At 42.2% G+C, this 19,433-nt stretch overlaps 1 protein-coding gene across 3 annotated transcripts; it reads right to left on the bottom strand.

Moving 5' to 3' along the window:
* Window positions 1-1,924: 1,924 nt before the first annotated feature.
* On the bottom strand, window positions 1,925-19,012 carry ptbp2a (polypyrimidine tract binding protein 2a; the record flags this gene model as incomplete). Of its 3 annotated transcripts, none has more annotated exons than XM_080855041.1 (14): window positions 18,941-19,012; window positions 17,134-17,164; window positions 15,596-15,665; window positions 14,736-14,908; window positions 12,557-12,700; window positions 10,485-10,649; window positions 9,863-9,973; window positions 9,269-9,479; window positions 8,727-8,845; window positions 6,741-6,774; window positions 6,164-6,256; window positions 4,096-4,312; window positions 3,924-4,001; window positions 1,925-3,716 (listed from the first exon to the last, which is right to left on the bottom strand). In XM_080855041.1, the coding sequence occupies exons 1-14, from the start codon at window positions 18,946-18,948 to the stop codon at window positions 3,587-3,589; spliced, it is 1,584 nt and encodes a 527-aa protein (XP_080711167.1). In that variant the 5' UTR covers window positions 18,949-19,012. The 3 variants fall into 3 exon arrangements, with proteins under 3 accessions (XP_080711167.1, XP_080711168.1, XP_080711169.1); XM_080855042.1 differs by having other exon boundaries at window positions 9,281-9,479; XM_080855043.1 differs by lacking the exon at window positions 1,925-3,716 and having other exon boundaries at window positions 3,920-4,001.
* Between the last annotated feature and the right edge of the window lie 421 nt (window positions 19,013-19,433).

Here is a 19,433-nt window from a genome sequence, read left to right as displayed (position 1 = left end):
TAGGCCCATGTGGTTCTGAAAGGTGTCACTCATTATGGAAGAGAGGTGAGGGAGCAGTTACTGCCCACCTTTTGGACTCTTTGATGGAGAATGGATACAAATGTTTGTGGGCCCCATGATCCATTGGCTAGACTATGTATTGATGTGCTCCGAGTGAACAACTTGATATATCGCATCATTTTTTTTCTCTCCAATTTTGTTTCTTTCACCTTCTTGGAGGGTGAGGGGAAGGAGGGGGATTGAGGAGTTGTTAATAAAAGGGTAAATTGAGAAACAGGAGTGTCTCGATTTAAGTGCACAAAATAAAAGCGGCAAACCAGCGAATGGGGTCAGTCTGGGTTGTGATGGATCACGGCGTCCGGCGCAAAAGTTCTGGAAGCGGGCTGGAGAATTGTCTTCATCAGACGAGGCCCGACAGGACGTCCATCACAGCGGTGCCGGCCAACGAGCACACTCAATAACATCAGTGACTGGCCAAGTACAGGATCGCAGCAGAAACGCCATTTGGTCGGAGAATAAACCGCATTTAAGACCACAGATCTGAAAACAACAGCAGAAAAATGTGACCAAGGAGGAAGGCACTCAGTGATTGAATGTCTGGCTGACAAACAAAATCCATTTCCCAAAACCGTCTTTCAGTGTCTTTAAAAGCTTGGTTCCGTGTTTAGCAGCTGGTTTGAAATGTGGCAGACAAGTTACTAAGCTGAGTTTAAAAACTGTTAAACTAGTAAAACAGCAAACAGACAAGGTCTTGCACTAGGGTGCCTGCTAGTCCTCAGCATGACAGCACAAGAAACAGGGTCAGTTCAGTTATAGTGCAAAGAAATGAAAGGGCATGTGTGTTTGGCCTGCATATGCCTAAATTCAAACCAGGAGTGTTTGTTTTAAAACGCCGCTGAATTAGAGGCCCATCTTGCCAATGAATGTATTGGTGAGATATTTTAAAGTTTTAATAAGGCACCTTCCTATGAAGGTAACTGTTTAACATAAGCAAATACATTTCTGTTAAACTACTGGGATCATCGTTCCATCATAACATTTTGCTGGACATGTGGTCAAGTTTAGATTTAGAGATCAAGTTTAAGTTTAGATTAAGACTCAAGGTCATTTGACATTACTCAAGGTCACTCTGGGCTACGTTTCCCTACTATGGCAAACCATTTTCAAAAACAATCCTTGGTTATATATGGACATGGAAACGGATCATCCAGATCATATAGGCCCATTCTTTATGTTGACCAAACCTAAACATCACATCAACAGGACAACATAACAGGGTGATGTAACAGTTGCACAGAAAACCACCTTGAAGGTACAATAGGCAGCAAGTCACAGAAAAAAATAAAGGCAACGAGTTGGATTTTGAAATGTTGGGATTTTTTTCTGACACAAGGGCAGTAACTGCCATTCTGCCAGACGAATGGTTTGTGCTAGTCAGTGCTCTTCAAAAAAAAAAACTGCACACAAATCTCTATTGTAACTTTTAGCTTAAGTGGAAAGGAAAAAGCTGCCAATGGTAGCTTTAAAAATGAAAGTGGAATGTTTCTAAAGGGAATGTTCAAATGGCTATACAGCACAAGGTTGGAAGAGAAGTCTATCCTTTTACCACTTGTAGACAGAGGTTTATCTCAAAGGGTTGAGGAGATAGGCCTCTGGAGATAGTGACAGAAGATGGATCTACAGCCGAGGAAGAAGGCATGAAGATTAAGGAGATCAATTAGTAGAGAACAGCTACAGGAGACACAAAAGCTAAATCATAGGAGAAATAAAGCAACTTGAGAAGATTGCTTAGAAGCACGTGAAGCTACAGGGTGGGAAATACTTCTTTTTTTTTATTCCCAAGGTGCCTGGAACCTGCTTTAGGTTCATTTTGGTTTATTTTTAACAGACATTTATAAGCCAGATTGGGCTTGAGTGGATTTATTTTAGTTTCATCTGGACGTTTTTCCCACCCTGAGAAGAAACATGGCATCAGAAGCACAGTGAGGTGAGACTGAAGAGGAGAGAAGGAGGCAGAGAGACAGAGAAAGGTGAATACAGAGCCACTGGTGTGTTTATTGAGCATGCTACAGAGGTAAAAGGCAGAGTACACACGAAAAAAAAGAGAGAGAGAGGGAGGGACGAAAGGAAGAGGGGAGAGCTGGTGGGAGAAAGTCTCTCCGAAATGCACAACAACCACGAGTCAAACACAAACCTTTCCCGCTTTGTTAGAAAATTCAGTTTTTAATTGTGCCATCGCCAAACTATACCGAATTTTACATTCCTAAATGAGTGAAAACTCAACTAATGTATAAAATATACATGGCTTTTCTATGTTTTTTTTTTCCTTTTCTTTTTTTGCAAACATACACAATCTATGCATTAATTCCTAGGTATGTACTTTGGGATCTTGGGATGAAAGAGGCAGGATGTTCCATCACAAACAAGTCCTTGGTTAACCGTACAAAGAGTACATGGAATTCCCATTTGCATTTAACTCCCATAAATACAAACAAAATCTTTCAGTTGGTTAAAAATTCTGTTGTTCACTGTGGAAATTAAGACTAAAGGCACATAGGGTTTGGTCCCTCCCATGAATCCCTCTGCGGTAGACTGCCACACACAGAAAGAAATGAATTGCCAGCTCATTTTAGGTAAGCTTCTAATTGCATGCACAAGCCTAGTGCTTCTAAATCTTTTACTAGCTACTCCAGTCCAAGCATGCAGGGTGAGACAAAACAAAGGGGGGGGGGGTAACCCTTTGCCCAGTTAAGAAAAAAGCAATTTAAAGATCAGAATACCTACAGGAACATCCTCAATCACAATGACATTTACACTTTACCCTTAGCCACAGGGTTGTTGGATCATTTTCAAAATTTCATAGATTTGAGAGGATAAAAAATAAAGCTTTGGTTGTTGAGATTAAGCCCTCTTTTGAAAAAAGTGTGGCTTGTGCTCAAAGTACTTAATGAGCTTATGCCTATCTCGTTAAGATCAGACACTCCCAACAACTAGGAATAATTAAGCCAAATACTAACCAAAAGTTAAAAGAAAAGAAAAGCAGGTGAAAGAAACCCGACAAAGCTAAACACAAACATCATAGCATGACTAACCATACAATCACATTTCCCCTTATCCCCCCCCGCCCAAATCATCCATTTCTTACATCAGTAGAAACCAATGTGCCCCCCAAAACAGAGTGTTGTTGTTTGCTTACATGTGTGGATATACAAGAGCTGGAACTTATTTAGTCAAGTAAGGCACATTGTTTGTCAATCAAAATAAAAATAGGAGCCAATGTTCCTTCTTTCTTCCTTCCTTCACATTAAGAAATGAGAAAAGGTAAATGACCTACAGTACATACAGGACATGGGGATCAATGAGGAAATAAAATGGCCTCCATTGTATTCTCTCTCAGTTCTTCTTTCTTTGAGCAGGAGACATCCACATTTTTAAAAGGAATGACTGATATATCTTTATGAAAAAGAAAAAAGGTTACTATGTGGTCCCCAGGGTCAAAAAGAAAAAGTCAACAGGAAACGATACAGGGAGGAAAACAGAACATAAAATGGTGATGCGTATTTGCAGGAAGGAGAGGAGACCGCCCTTAGATGGTGGATTTTGAGAAGGAAACCCTAAGATGGTGGTTGTTGCCCACGTTGTAGTTGTGGAAGTCGATGAGGCACTGAATCGCCTCCTCAACAGAGGCCATCTGCAGGAGCGCCATTTTGTGATCCCTGAGGAAAAGAAGACAGAGAGAGAGAGAGAGAGAGAGAGAAAAAGAGAGAGAGAGAGAAAGCGAAAGAGATATCAGTCACCAACCCCAAGACCAAATGCTAAGGAATTTTGCCCTTAGCACCTTGTTGACATGTAGATTAGCATCAATAATGTTGAAATGGCACAGAACGGCAACCAGCCATCCATCATGTGCTCCAGACACTTACTGGAAAAACTTGAAGGCTTTCACCGTGCTGCCAGCGTTGGAGAACAGAACTCGAAGGTCATCCTCCGAGATGTCTTCACTGCAAATGGTAAGGGCAATGACTTAGTATTCTGACGTGACACAAGTGGCAGAAATTAGATCAATGCTTTTTTTCTCCGCCCTGGTTTACTCACGGGATATTGGAGAGATGCAGAGTGCCAGAGGGAGGGAAGATGTTCTGGAAGTTCTTGGAGCCGGGCTTCTTGAAGCGGTGCAGGGGGGAGTTGGTGAAGTCCTTAGTGAGCCCTTGGTCGTCCAGACCCTCTCGGGGCAACTGGACCGTCTGGTGCTTGGACAGGGTCACACGGATGATCTTGCCATTCATCTTCTGACCATTGAGATGGCTCATAGCTGCAGACACGTCACAAACATGCACACAGCACCCCATTAGAAGGAAAGTGGAATTGGAGATGTAACCACATTATTCCTTTAGAGGAGTTAGACAAAGATCAACAAAAGCTGCAGAAAACATAGTTACAGAGTCATTAAAGGTTTGCAGTAGCTGAAGCCATTTGTTACCTTTAACCTTTTAACCTCTATGTAGCTCCAAATGCCTGCAATTAGTTTAGCTTTTAGCTTTCTTCACCAGTCTACGAGACATTTTTCAGCGTGTTTCAACGCTGTGCATATTTCCTGTTTGCTCTGTCAAGCTAAAAAGGCACCGGATGCCTAAAAGAGCCCGGATGATGTAATGTTGACTTTCGAACGACTCTTGAGTGACAGTTGCTATGCCAACGCCAATACGTCACCCGGGTCTTTATCGCTCATAACGCGATTTACTTCAGAGCATATTGCATTGAACTTCGCTACCTGAGACCGGCTTGCTTGTATTTGACCTACAATAAACCAACCAAAACAACCATGTACTTGATGTTTGACTTTGGTAGGAAAGTTGTTGATTCGCTAGTTTATATAAATCAAATGTATGTATCAAAGTAAGCACATTCCATCAGCTAGCTAGCTCGTGCTAGTGTCTTGTTAGCTTGAAGCTATTCATCTGTTGTTGTGCTTAAATTAAGACACTCCTTAATGTGTTGTGATTTTTAGACATATCTGACGGCACCCACAGTTACATTTGAACAAAACAGGGCATTGTTTGCACAACATTTTACTAAAGAATAACGGGGGATTGCTAGCTTTGATATGCTAGCGGACATTGCTAACTTACAGAATACCATCAGGCAGGTGTAGCTAAAACTTTTTAGTCGCTTAATATTGTGCCTAAACGGACACTTTGTACCCCGACACTTTTTGGCTATCAGTCAGAGAGTCTCAAGAGTTGTTTGAAAGCCATCAGCTACTTTTTAGTCGCTTAATATTGTCGCACAAAAGGAGGAATTGCTATTAGCAATATAGATGCGGGGTACGCGGTGACCCGCTTACGTAATGCTAACGTTGGCATAGAAACTGTCACTCAAGAATCAACATTACGTCACCCGGGCTCTTTTAGGCATCCGGTGCCTTCTTAGCTTGACAGCTCCACATGGCTCACCTGGGTTACAGGTAAACTGTTCTAAAGGGTGCCTTAATATTTTTATTTCAACTACATAAACTACACACGGATCCCAATAATCTTTTTGTTGATTTACTTCTGCAAAGAAACTATTGTACAAATAGAGGAAATACATACAGCTTCCATGACATTTTAGAATTAAAGACTGATCACTATTTCTTGCATAAGTTGCTAGGATACCACTTCCACCATCACAAAGATGAATAACTAATGGATACACAGAAAGGTAGGAGTTTGTTGAAATGGTCCACTGGTCAAGGCTCTAAAATGTAACCATATAAAGTCCAAACAAAAAGAAAAAAAACCTATTTTCTTTTTATACAAGTATTCTTATGATCTATTTAACCATGCTCAGATAAAGGTTAAAAGTTCCACTTTTTAGCGATGAAAGTTAAGAACGTTGTTAGAAGGTTGTGGAAGGAGCTACATACAAAAATAACTACACGTAAATGGATCTACATCAACATAGACCGTTTCGAGCTTAAGTTCTATAAACTTCAGTGCTCATTGAAATCTTATTTCATTTGTCAGCCCAACTGTCCCTGTGGCTGTTTGTGTCAGCACTGCACAGAAGGCGGTAAAACAGTGGGAAAGCAGTTGATGGTGCTGGTTGGGGTGTGTGTGTGTGTGTGTGTGTGTGTGTGTGTGTGTGTGTGTGGGGGGGGGGGGGGGTGGGGGAAATAGCTTACCAAGCTGGGCCTGATTGGCGTCTGCCATCTGGATCAACGCGCTGTCTTTTTTATTATACAGGATCTTCACGCGCTGCACGTCACCATACACGCCTGCATCACAGCAACAAGCAGCACAGGTAGAGGAGGAGGAGGAGGAAGAAGAGGAAGAGCAAGGAGGAAGATGAGGAGTGAGGAGGGAAGAGTGGGGCACAGTTAGCACGTCAGAGACTGAAACGATGAGGTCGACAGGGTGAGAGAGACAGAACATTTACTGCAAGTGAGAAATCAAATTCACGGTCTGAACAGAAGAGAACAGATCTGGACAAAATCCTCAAAGATGAACTTAGGAATAAATAAATAGGACTGGTCCGAAATAATGCTACATGCAAAATAATGTTCTCATGCATTACAGACTAAGGGCTAGACAGAGAGATAGAGAAGTCCAAATTAAATAATAGGTAGCAAAGTTCTATCAAAGTAGTTAAACAAAAAAAACAAGGAAATCAAAACAAAAATGCATGGACTAAAATGAAATATATGACAACTAATAGAAAAATAAATAAATGAAAAAGGTAGAGTGCTAACGATAACATACCGAAGAGGGTAAAGAGACTTTGGGGCGTAACCATCTTTAGAAGGAGAGAAGAGCAAGCAGCGTAAGACAGGTAGAGAGAAGTCGAGGTAGAGAGCGGAGAGATGAACAGATCGTCCAAAACCGAGGGTGGTTTCCCGTAGAATGGTGAGGTGGTCATGGAGCATGGTTCAAGGCAGTTAATTGAGAGGAGGGGGGAGGGGGTAGGTTTAGAAGTGAGAGGGGTAAGGGGTAGGAGAGGGTTGTTGTCCAGGCATAATGCAAGAACAGCAAGGGAGTGGATCAGAGAGTAAGGGGAGAGGAGGGGGACATGGAGGAGAGGTTGGAATGGAATAGAGGGAATATCAAGAAGGAATTGTGGGGGAAGGGGGGTGAGGAGGGGAGGGGTGGGTGAGAGAGTGAGGGATGAGTGGGGTAGAGGAGGGAGGGTTGGGGAGGCAAATGCAGAATAAAATAAACAAATACATGGGGGAGAGGACAAAAAATAAAAATACAGGTCAGTACACAGGAAATGCAGGAGTTTGGTCAGAGAAATGGCTGGCTTATGCATCTCTAATAGAAATTTCAAAAACAAGCAAATTATTGTGCCAAATGTATTCACCCAGGGCAGCAAGTGGGTGGGGTACATTCATATCAAAATCATAAAAATCACAGCACTCTGATAAGAAGACATACACAACAACAATCGAACCAAGCATGAGGTACAGTTGCCAGACTGAGGGGGTTATAGCTTTGAATGTAGCAGGAGGATGAAATGCAGGCAAACTGGAAGAAGCGGCGACTGGCTGGGTGCCCGCGTCGGACGGCATAAGCACCTCGCCCCAGGGCATGCAACAGGGCACCGTCAGCAAGAAAACCACCTGGTGGAGTTATGGTGCGACTGGGGCACGGAGCACACTACGTCTGCCACCCCACAAACACACATGCCACACAGAGATGGGCAGACAGACACTCAGACAGACAGACAGACAGACAGACAGACAGACAGACAGACAGACAGACAGACAGACAGAGACAGACAAGGGTGTTTAAGGGGCAGGCTGGAGACGTGAGCGGCTGGGCTAGTGTCGGGGTATGAGAGAAGTGGTGGCGGAGTGACTCCCACAGATTTCATACCAGCCTTCACCGACAGAGAAAGAGAAATGTAGATTGAGTGAAAGAAAGGAAAAAAGAGAGAGAGCAAGAGTTGAAGAGGAATGTGAGGGAGAGAGTGCTTTGAAAGAGAAGTTCCCGTTTAAGTGAATTTTCAATTCACCACAGCAAAGGCGACAATTTAAGAGCTGAGAGAGTCAGACAGAGAGCGAGCAAGAGAAATCAAGAGAGAGCGTTTAGAGGGCAATGACCATGATTTGTGAAAATAAGACACAGTTGACAGAGAAGTCAGGAGCCTTTAACTATTCTCTGGAAGAGAACCTTGAGGAGAAAATGGATTTCAGACGAACGGAGGTTACACAAGACAGAAAAAGCATGGCAATTGTGAGCAGACTGCGACCAAAATACAAAATGTCTGAAAAGAACACGCTGTGAGGATGATTATTACTGCTCGTTCTACCATCACCATTATGAACATGTGCTTAGCCTCTTGATGGCCTGATTTTACGGGACACAATTTGTCTCTAATGAGCGAATGTAAAGCAAAGCTTCGAATGCAAGCTGCATTTACATTTCAAATCTAGTGGAGGATGATGCATGGGTGGCACAGACAGGCTTATGGCTCAGGTGTCACACTAAATCTGCTGTAGTGCACAGCGCAGCAGAGGGCCCAGGTCTGCCCTTGAACTAAAAACACAACATTAGACGAGTGCTTGGGCTCCGTTCAGAGCGTACAGACATAACAACAACTAAGGAGGCAAAACAGACGCAAACAAGTGAACGGGACCATAGACAGAAAAGAGAGAGAGTTAGCACAAGCTGTGCTGATAGACAGAACGAGAACAAGAAAGAGCTGCTGGTGTGTGTGTGTGTGTGTGTGTGTGGTGGTATACTGACCTCTTCGTTGAGGTTGCTGGCCAGGAGGACTCCGCTGGAGCCTGTGTGGCCGAGTGCCACCCTCCCAGCTGCCGCCGCCGCAGCCGCTGCAGCACTCAGTGGGTTCATGTTCATGGCACCTACAGGCATTAGGGCAGTCAGATGGGGCCTGGAGTGGGACCAGGCCAGACACAATGGCTTCATATGCCCCTTGTCTACGCTACAACAAGAAACCCCTCTTATGGGTTGTTTGGCAGTTTGGCAGCAAACCAAAGAAGCTCGTCTTCCATTTCTATTTCTGGAGCAGTTTTGTTTTATTTGCCGTCTAAGGCCAAATGTCTTATATGAGGAACTTAGTATTTTGACGTATGCTAATTATTCAAGGACAAACACTCACAATAGGCAAACGGGTATTTTTAAGCCCATCTGATGGTAAGCTACCTTTCTCACACTGAGCAGTCTGAAACTGAACACAGTTTCTGTCAGTGGCTATCAGAACCCCACAGAAGAAACCACAGAATTGGTGGGAAGAAAGAAGAAGAGAAATAAAAAGTGTGATCTACCTGGAATCTTACCGAGCAGCGAGGCCGAGTCTTTGCTGTAGGCTGCTGCTACGGAAGGGTCGACCCCAGGCTGGCCATCTCCAGCCGGCAGCTCAGGACGTGTGTAGTCCCGGCTCTTGTCATTGTTATACTTGACATTCAGGTTGACCAGCTTCGAAAAGTCAATACGCAGCGTACAGCAAGCATTGTAGATGTTTTGTCCATCTAGAGACTGTGAGAACAGGAAGAGAGAGAGAGAGAGAGAGAGAGAGAGAGAGAAAAAAGGAGAGCAAGACAATACAAAATAAGCCTCAGTCTCACGCAGTACAACCACAGATCAAGATACGTGATTGAAACAGACAAGTTGAGTGAGATGGTCACAAAGTGAGACAGAATACGGATAGAGAAAAACAAGCAGACGAGAGAGTGGGTAAACAAACTAAAACAAGAGAACGGAGCAGGGTAAAAGAGATTAAGTCAAGACACACATGCACAGAATAAGAGCTGAAGAGAGAGGAAAGTCAGATGGGTTTGTTAAGCCCACAGGAATTTCACAGCGGCTGAGCAGGCAGTGCGCGTCATGAGCGCCTGACACGGCTATGATCTCTCACCCACCAGTTTGGCCTGTTGCGCATTCAAGGGTTCACTGTACTGCAGCAGAGCCTGGAACTGATTGTTCTTGGTGAACGTGATTATCTTCATGACTGTTCCGAACTTTGAAAAGATCTGCAAATACAGCAAAGGGGGAAAAATGGCACATTTGTACAATTAACAATACGTTCTTCGTTTTGTGATCGGTTTGTTTTTATTCATGCTATCGAATTTGAAAACGAATGAACTTCCAGGGTTAAGCGTCAATGTCGTTGATTTTAATCTAATTAATACCGTCTTGAAGAATGTATTAAGGGTTTGCAACCTACAAGTACACAAAATTGCATACTTGATCAACGGGAAAAAAAAAGAAACCTTTCCCCTTCCTTTTCTAACAGGCTAGTCAGACTGGAAACGATCATGCTGCAGAAATTTGCACCGCAAAACACTGTCCATAGAAGAGTACCATAACATGATTAATTAGCTTAGACCTGATGTAGTGGGGCAGGCGATCAATGTAAATGGGGCAGCCTGTCCTTTCATTGCTATGGCAAGGGAAACACTGAGCCATCCTATGCATCATTTAGGCCAGTTGCACTGCAGGTGTCCCCTACCCCTGCCCTCTAAGTGTTCATGCGTGACCCACCTGCTGTAGCACGTCCAGGGTGACGGGGTAGAACATGTTGTCGATGATGATGCGCAACACGGGGCTCGGAGCAGGCGTGAGCGCGCCCTCGCTGGCTGATGAGCCGGATGTGGGCATGCCGCCCCCCTGCACAGCCGACACGGCCTGCAAGGCCGCCTGTCCACGCTGAAATCAGACACAACACGCACAGGGAATGATCGACCACACACATACACATGAATAGCACTTTGATATTTAAACCACTTAATGCAGACATGAAAAACGTATACACAGACCACAAGTGATAAGACTAAACATTACAAACAAAGCCAAGGCTTTTCATCTGTAGTATACATCAGTGGCGATTCCCCCATTGAGGAAAGGGAGGAAGATCCTCCCTAAAAAAAATTACAGAAGAAATTATAATAAAAATAAAACATATTTATTAAATAATTGTTAGTATTTCATAGGTATTTGATAGGTTATTAGTGGTAAAAGTCTATTTTAGCACTTCTAAATCGCTAAACGGTCCGCTGAGGACCGTCCTCCCTAACCCCCTCATTAACTCCCATTGTAAGCGCTCAAAACCTGGGCGAAGCGCGGGCTTCTCATTTTAACATTGAAGTGAATGGAGGAAAGGGAGGACGGTCCTCCCTTTGGGTGGGTCAGTTTGAAATGCTAGCCTGTCATCAAGCAGCCAATCAGCAACGCGGCATTCGTCGATGTGCCCAATCAGAATGAAGGGCAGAGCAACAGGTATTCGGAGAAGATGACAGCGCAGTGTTGTAGCTGATGAGAAGTGTTTCTAACGAACTGAAAGCTGTAAATCAAAAGAACCGGGGGACGGCTGGCGAGTCTTACTGAGAAGACGGCGTCGGAGTCCACGGTACACAGTGATTTGCACGGCGGGTTCAAGAGTATTGCTCTCTCTCTCCCTCCCCTGGTGTCTCCTCCCATTAGCATTCTGCCACTCCATATTCTCCACAGTAGCACTGGGCTAATAGTTAGCTACTGCTACGGCTAATCCTACCACCACCGCTACTGCCAAAGCTGCTGCTACAACTGAACCAAAGGTAACGATACGTGACTGACTTGCGTGAGTGAAATGGACACTTGACTGACTGGTGAATTGAGCAGCACGAACTTTATGGACAGTTACATTGCAGTGGATGGACTTAATGCCTTAAATAACATGTATTGAAGCTACTGTGATTTCATGTACTATTTTGTTGGTTGAATTGAATGGTTAATGTGAAAAGTGATTCCCTGTGTTTTAAAAGAAAGGATTCCCTGTGTTTTAAGAGAAAGGTTTAGAAAGGATTCCCTGTGTTTTAAGAGAAAGGTTTAATTTGAAAGCAGCTATGTGATTTGTATTTGACTGAATTATTATTTTTATGATACTCCTGGGGAAAATAAGTTCTGTGTTTAGTTTAAATAAATGTTTTATTTTTCCCGTTAAGGAAGTCTGGTCTATGGGAAGGGATGGGGTTATTGGGGTGACTACATAGCTAACACATCACCAATGTCTCCAACAAGACCCCCAGTGGTATGAGCATGTAATTCATACATTTGCCACCCAGAGATCCAGGAGACTTGATTACTTTTTCAAATAAATTCCAAATGCTTAGGCCTTTTAAAATACCTTAAATTCCACACAGCCCATTCAAATGTAAAAACATCATCTTCAAAAACATTTCTGCCACCTTTACTATATTACAGTGTAAAAACAACCGACATGCCCACAACAACTTACACTTTTTATTAGGCCTACATCACTTTATTACAAACAATTCAACCCCTTTAACAGTGCCTCACCAAGCCCCGAAATACCAAGATAACCTCCAGGTCTCTCTCTCTCACCACCGCCCACCTCTTCACCACCTGTCCTCCCTCATTTTTATGACCAAAAGTCGCCACTGGTATACATTACATAGGAGTTTACTCAAATTAAGTAATGTATATCGTCTTAAACAGAATGAGCATCGTTGCTAATATGTGTTGCTAATTGTTTTAGTCAAAATGGCTCCTACTGCTGACAAACCCATGACATGGCCATGGCCTTGGGTGGGTCTGCCCCCAAACATAGTGCTCACCTGATTGCCTGCGCTGTCTGTCTTCAGCTCTTTGTGATTGGAGTACTGGAGGATAACAGGCGTGTTGCGCACGTGTGGCGACACGGCCGTGTAGTAGTTCACCATGGTGATTGCCGCCTCCTCCGTCTCCATCTCTAAGAAGGCCTGACCGGTGAGGAGGTAAAAAATTAGTTGAGACTGTTCAATTAAAAAAGGGGGGATGATGGGGGGGGGGGGGGGGTTCTGCAATCTGCAATTACAAATTATACTTTTCAGTACATGCCTACAACCACGAGATGTCAGTTGAAGTAATGACCCTTTGGGAAAAGAACTAGTCTTTATCTGGTAATCAGATGTAAGGTCATCTGGCCCAATCAATACAACTAATGGTGTAATTAACCATCTCAGGTGGAAGGAAACTAGGGCAGAGATGAATAACACCGGCTTAGACTCGGGTCAAAGCGTACATGATTCCACTTTCAAATGAACCTGCTGAAGAGACAGGAAAATGTGGCGCAAAACAGTTTCTCTCTGAAATATACACGTTCTTATTTTTAATGTAACACATTATCATTATAACCCTGTTGTGTAGGCACATAATGATCTCTCAGCAGGGGATACCTTCAGGTATCTAAGCACCTAGTTAGCATACTGAGCAGGTTTATGTCTACGTAGGCTACTGAATACTCAAAGCAAGAAATTCATGCTGAATAGTTTAATCAATATTATATTTATCGTTCAAAAGGAACCATACATGATTACCAATATTGAAAAATATCGTATGTAATGCAGCACGGTTAATTTAATCGCAATTTTGGCATGTCCGATTACACAACTGCAAATACTGCCTTGATAAGTTACCGTACTACTTGCGGAGTGCTACGAAAGATGTGAATCAGAGGCAAAAAGGCCACTTTCCTTGACAGCGGTCATTAACTGCATAGCAACGGTCAGTTATCAGAAAATAGTTGACCGCAGAACGTTGGGAAGCCCCATTCAAGTGAATGGAGCATTCTACAGCATTAAGAAGAGCCGTGTAATAATGCCATTTAATTCATATTTAATAATAGAAAATTGCGTGTGAACGTGATAACCTTTTCTGTGCTTGTGTGCAGTCTGCTCATTATCTACACTCGACTGATGGTCACGACCATCCAGTGTGGGGACCAGAGAGCTATCCCATACGAAGGAAGTTTAACCTTCTCAGATTTAACTCGAAGGTTAATCAAGGACAGACAGGGTTGACAAACTTTGACTGCCTAAATTGCTGTTAAGCGGTAATATAACGGTGATTGAGATGTAGGTTGACTCAGTGTTTCTTAACTGGAGTTTGTGCGAGTTTGCTTAAAAGCGGAGCGTTCGCCAATGCAGGCTGAGTTTATGACCAATGGCTCACACACTGCTGTTTTTGCTATGAATAATGAAAGAATCATGTGTGGCTATGAAGTCAATGGCGGCCAAAAAGGCCGTAAAAACTCGTAATTTGCTACAGTTTTCTAGTCCTAAGGTAGGCTACTTGTCTATTTTGTCTGTTATATGCTTGAGATGTAAGGACACGTACAATAGTCTAGCTAAATATGTAAAAGCAATTAGGATAATTTAATTATTGCCTACACATGGGCTACAATTCTGAAACCGACCTCATTACTCACTGTTAATTAAGTAAGACTATAATGGTATTGTGTAATGGATAACTTCCTTTTTACAAGTATTTCAGCTGAAACCCCAGTTAACCCAAATCAGAATTAAATCGTCATAATCCTGCTACTTTTCACAGGAGTAGTTAGCCATTACAAACACAGAATAGCCCCTGGTGGCAGATCAATGTCCACTCTTTAAGTACAGGGTCATATCATACAAATAGTTTTTATAAAATGTAGCTCACATGCCTGTTTTATGTACAGTTGAAGGGGATACTATTGAGCTGCTCAAGCAATTAGACTTGATACCATTAGTTTATTATATTGCATTCGCAATATTGTCCATTATAATCACAATATGACTTTCACCAAATCGCCCAGCCTTACTCTGATGTTTGGCTGATGCGATACAAGATAACATAAACTGTAACCTGTTTATTTAGAACGTATAGACAGGCATCTGTTGAAAGAGCTGAAAATAAAACCCTTATAAAGTATCTATGGGGTGGCCTATCACACAAGGATCATGTTGCTGCCCCGCTCCTGCTGTGTATGCTCACCTGGTTCTTTCCCTTCAGCGTCAGAATGTTGGTGACCTTGCCAAAGGGCAGCCCCAGAGCGATGACCTCGGTCTCCGTCGCCTCATTGGGAAGCTTCCTGATGTGAAGCACGCGGGACGGGGACGCGTCATCCACTTTAAACTTCTTACTGTCGCTTCCGTTTGACGTGCCGTCTGTAAACAGGAGCGGGCAGAATGAATCGATAGAGCATTTCCCTCTTCAAGCGCCAAACTCTAGATATCATTTTGAGCAAAGAACAAGGCATCCCCAACTTCAAGGCCAAACTTGCTTATTACAATTCAGAGGATCGAATGCATAATTTTAATTGGTATGAATGGAGGAAAAATAATTTTATCAAAATTTCTGACTTTTTGTTTTCTTTTAATCTTTGATGTGTTTTGGTTTTTTCTTTCTTTCTTTGATTGCCCAGTGAGATAATTTAGTGAAAACGACAGAGCATAAAGGCTTTCACAGTCTACTCCATGCCTTGCCTCATCTGAAGAGGCAACACAAAGAAAAGAAGAAAAGAGAAAAAAAAAAAAAAACTCCTCAGAGGCAACACATTGAGATGCGCAGCACACATAATCAAAAATTCTGGGCACACGCTTCCATGTGTGGGTGCCCACCTACAAAAGGTGCACGAGGTTATTCACGGACCACCTACCTCCCCTGAAGAGGGGATCTGCTAATACAACATTTTCACTTTGAAACACTCATTATCCTTTGATTTCTTTTAATGCTATCCGTGGCTGAGCAAATGACTTATGTAAATTTCATTTTCAGGGCTTGGCCAAGGAAAGGAAAAAAAGAGAGAACAGGGAAAAAAAAAAAAAAAGACAAGAGAAAGGAAATCAACTCACCACTTATACTGCTCATCCCAGAGTTGGGACTGTTGTAGACACTACTAGACAAAAGCTCGTCTGATCCTCTCTGGAATAAACAACATGAAATACATAAGCAATCAAGTAACAGAGAAAATCTCTAATCTTTAATGTGGACATTTCCCATTCCAAACAGCTACTCTCTATAGACATTTCTCTACAGAACAGCTCATGGCATCAAATGATATTAAAAAAAATACAACCACACCCGCAAACTCTATGCCACGCTTTTAAACCGTATTCAGCCCTAGATGCAAGGCCTGTGTCCTTTTATCCCTTGGACCCTGAGCTCCCTTAAGGCCTGGTGAGCTGAAGCCTGTCGCCTGCGCCGATCAGACGCTCTCAGGGCAGCTAAAAGTGACTGATGGGACAGTGGGGAGAAACGTGAGGCTGTTACGACCCCGAGTACCCTAATAGGACATCTCTGCTTTTTGTCTGTGAGTGAGATCCAGCGGATTGTTCTTTATCGCCCGCACTTTTATGGAGGCTATAAATAAGGTGTTGAGCCAACCGTGCGGCTGAAGACCGGGAAATAAATTGGATATAATAAAGTTGTCCCTGACAAAATCCCTAAAACCACCACCTCTGTGAGATGGCGTTCTTTAAAGGCTAAATACTATTAAGAAAAGGGACACAGTGTTCGCGCAAGTTCTCAGCAACAACAAGAACACTCTGCAGTTAGTGATTAAAAGGAGTGCAATGCTATTAGACAAACTGCCTTCTAAATTCTTACCCAGAGATGAATGGATCATTTTGTATTGCAGAAGGAAAAATGTCTTTCTTCCCCATAAACATTGTTAGTGGAACAAATATCAGGGACAATTTCTGAAAGGAAACAGGCTTTTTCTAAACTGGCTAAGACATTAACCGGTCCCATTCAATTACTGCCAGACTAATATTATCAAAACTGCACATGGACAACTTGTATCCATTGAAAAATGAAATTAGTATCCCTGGGACAAGACTAACTTCCTGCAAAACACCATATTTCTTCTGTGATTTAATAAATCACAATAGATTGAATATTGCAGACGGCCATTACTGTAGATCTGACCATTGTATACAAATAAAAGGCCACTCTCCATCAGAACCTGAGCTTCTATGACGAAATGTTGGAAGCCTGGCCTGTCAGAAGAAAATGAATGGGCTAGAACCTTAATTTTTTTTTTTTAAATATTAAATCCACAGATATTTGAGAAACACAATTTTTACATGACTATATAACCCATTCCTGCTAGCCTATAACACAGCTGCTATCTGCTTGTATGAGACTGTATACAATTTCTCCCCAGCTTTAATTTACACATAAGCCAGTTGTGCACATAACTACTTGTGCCAAATAATCAGTCAATCTCTCACAATCATGCTTAGGTAAAAATGGTAACAACTGACTGCTGTGTTTTCCTGATGACAGTACAACAGCCCAATGTTGGTACCATACCAGGCAAACCGACAAGGCTGTAGCCAGGGGGGACAAGACCAAACTGTGGAGTAAGTCACTGAATAGATTTACTTACCTTCACACCCACACCAACTTCACTGACAATGCTGGGGGGGAAATGCAAATAATTGGGTCAAGTCAAAGTCAAACCAGGAGCAAATGGTGTAGCTACCTAGGTTCACAATCACATCAGAAAGCATACAATAATTATGAAGTTAAGATGAACAGCTCATACGAGACTTTCAATTATTGTACTAGTCTCAACACTTGTTGAACAATTGACAAACATTTGTTATCCGGTTCACCGAAAGTATACATAAACGCATCTCGGTGACTAAGCCCACCCAACTTCTGGAACAGGGCAAGGCTCGGTGGTCTCTGATTATGCCAGCGAAATGATAACCACACCCTCGCTATCAACCAAAATCTCAACGTGTGTCTAAAATTGGAACAGGTATCTGACACAGGCTAGGGAATATATTAGGCCTCATCCATATCCTGTATCAACCCCATAGCTTGAGTCAAAGGATAGCTAGACATATTGTAGCTGTACACCAAAGGAATACTAAATAAGGATGCTAGTATAGCCAAGGAAAACAATAGTATAAAAGATAACTTTACGTTTAGGAGGGTAGCGTTAGCTGAATTACTTGAATATAGCATTTGCCAAACGTAAATTAGATTAGATACCAGCGAGTACAAGGTTGTTTTTCACAAGTTAATGTTAATTTATTTCTAAACAGTAAAATGCTTACATTTGTCCAAAATAAACAAGCATACGATAGGTGATAGGGATAGGCTACATGTAACGTTAATAAACCACGCTAAAGCTAGCTCACATCCTCAAAGTTAGGAGCTAGGATAACTTTGTTGCTTATTGGGTGAACAAAACATGTTCAACAGCTAACGTTAAGTTACCAAACGTTACCGTGGGCGACACAACAACTCATAATGAGAAAACGTTAACTTTTATGAAATTTGTGAAACTATCGCAGGCTAGCTAATCATGAAATACAAGAATAGCATACCATGTGTTATCCTAGTGGTGTTAGCTAGCAATACTGGCTGGACAAATTAACATTACTTCGCCGCTAACGTAAGCTACGTTACAATTAACGTTACGTAGCTTGGCAATACGAACCCACATTCGGTTTCTATGTTTTTTTTTTTTTTTTTTTCAGATCTTAGACATTTTTAACTTGGGTCCCGTTGTTAAATGGATACAACAAAATGAGTGGTTGTAAACAAATGAAAATTCACCGCGTACCTTACAGCACATGAGGTTTTTGTAAACCCACACTCGGTGACACGCCTTTCTGGTTAGCTACCCAAAGCAACATGCAAGTGTGTATAAACTTTGTAGGTAATGATAACGTTAGCAAGTCTATTTAAGCTTAGGATGATATGTCGCTGATTGCTTATGTATTCAAGCGATAACTTACAACCATAATTGTATATGCAAATGAATGTCGATGAGTTAATAATGAGCGAAGTGATGACATTTTCAGCGCCCATTAAATTCATAGCCAAGTAAACTAATATGTAACGCTACAAGTTGATACCGTTACGGTGTTTACACAAACTTTAGATGGGTAAAGATGATTGGTATTTGAGATAGTTAGGTACATACGAGGTCAGATCTCCACCAACAATGGCAATTGTTGCTTCGCAGCAGAGTTAGCTAACTAGCTTGAGCTAAAAAGCTATGCTGAGGCAAGACATAGCAATACTGGCTCCGTATCACCCTAGCTAGCTAGCTATGCTAAGATAGCCAAGTTAGCAAACTATGTTAGCACATTGTATACAAGTTTCTGCTTCATTAGGGTCTCAACATAACACAAATTGCAACATACAGCATATGTCAAAATGTACATATTATTTACCCTTCCATTGCCGGAGAATATCTCTCTACGACACAATAGTTGTATAGATTTTCTGCTGCCACTTGCTCATACGACGACAAAATGGAGGCGGAAGCTATTGAGACTGGAAAAGGCGGAAGGAAGCGTTCGAATCCATTTGACTACGCATGCGCAGAAATCCCAAGACATCTTTGGTATTTGATTTGATTGATCTAATGTTAACCGATTATTTTGTGGCACATGAACGTTTGAGCCACAGAAGCCATTTGCCAATTTTGATTCAATGTTAACTATTGACTAATCTTACATTTTATACTTTGAGCAAACCCAGCGCAAAACTGTCTCCACATAGCCTATCCTGGCCTACCCCATTTCCATTAATCATGGGCAAATAAACAAATAATTAGGAAAGACATTGTATATTCAGCTGTATCAGAAAGATTAACATGAAGCTTAAAAATGCAGTCTTCATTTTTCCAACCACTTTTACAGTAACAGGTCATTTCCCTCCACT

The sequence above is a fragment of the Sprattus sprattus genome, assembly GCF_963457725.1.
Source record: "Sprattus sprattus genome assembly, chromosome: 17".
Taxonomy (NCBI): domain Eukaryota; kingdom Metazoa; phylum Chordata; class Actinopteri; order Clupeiformes; family Clupeidae; genus Sprattus; species Sprattus sprattus.
The sequence above is the reverse complement of the archived record's forward strand: the minus strand, read 5'-3'. Positions and strand labels throughout refer to the sequence as shown.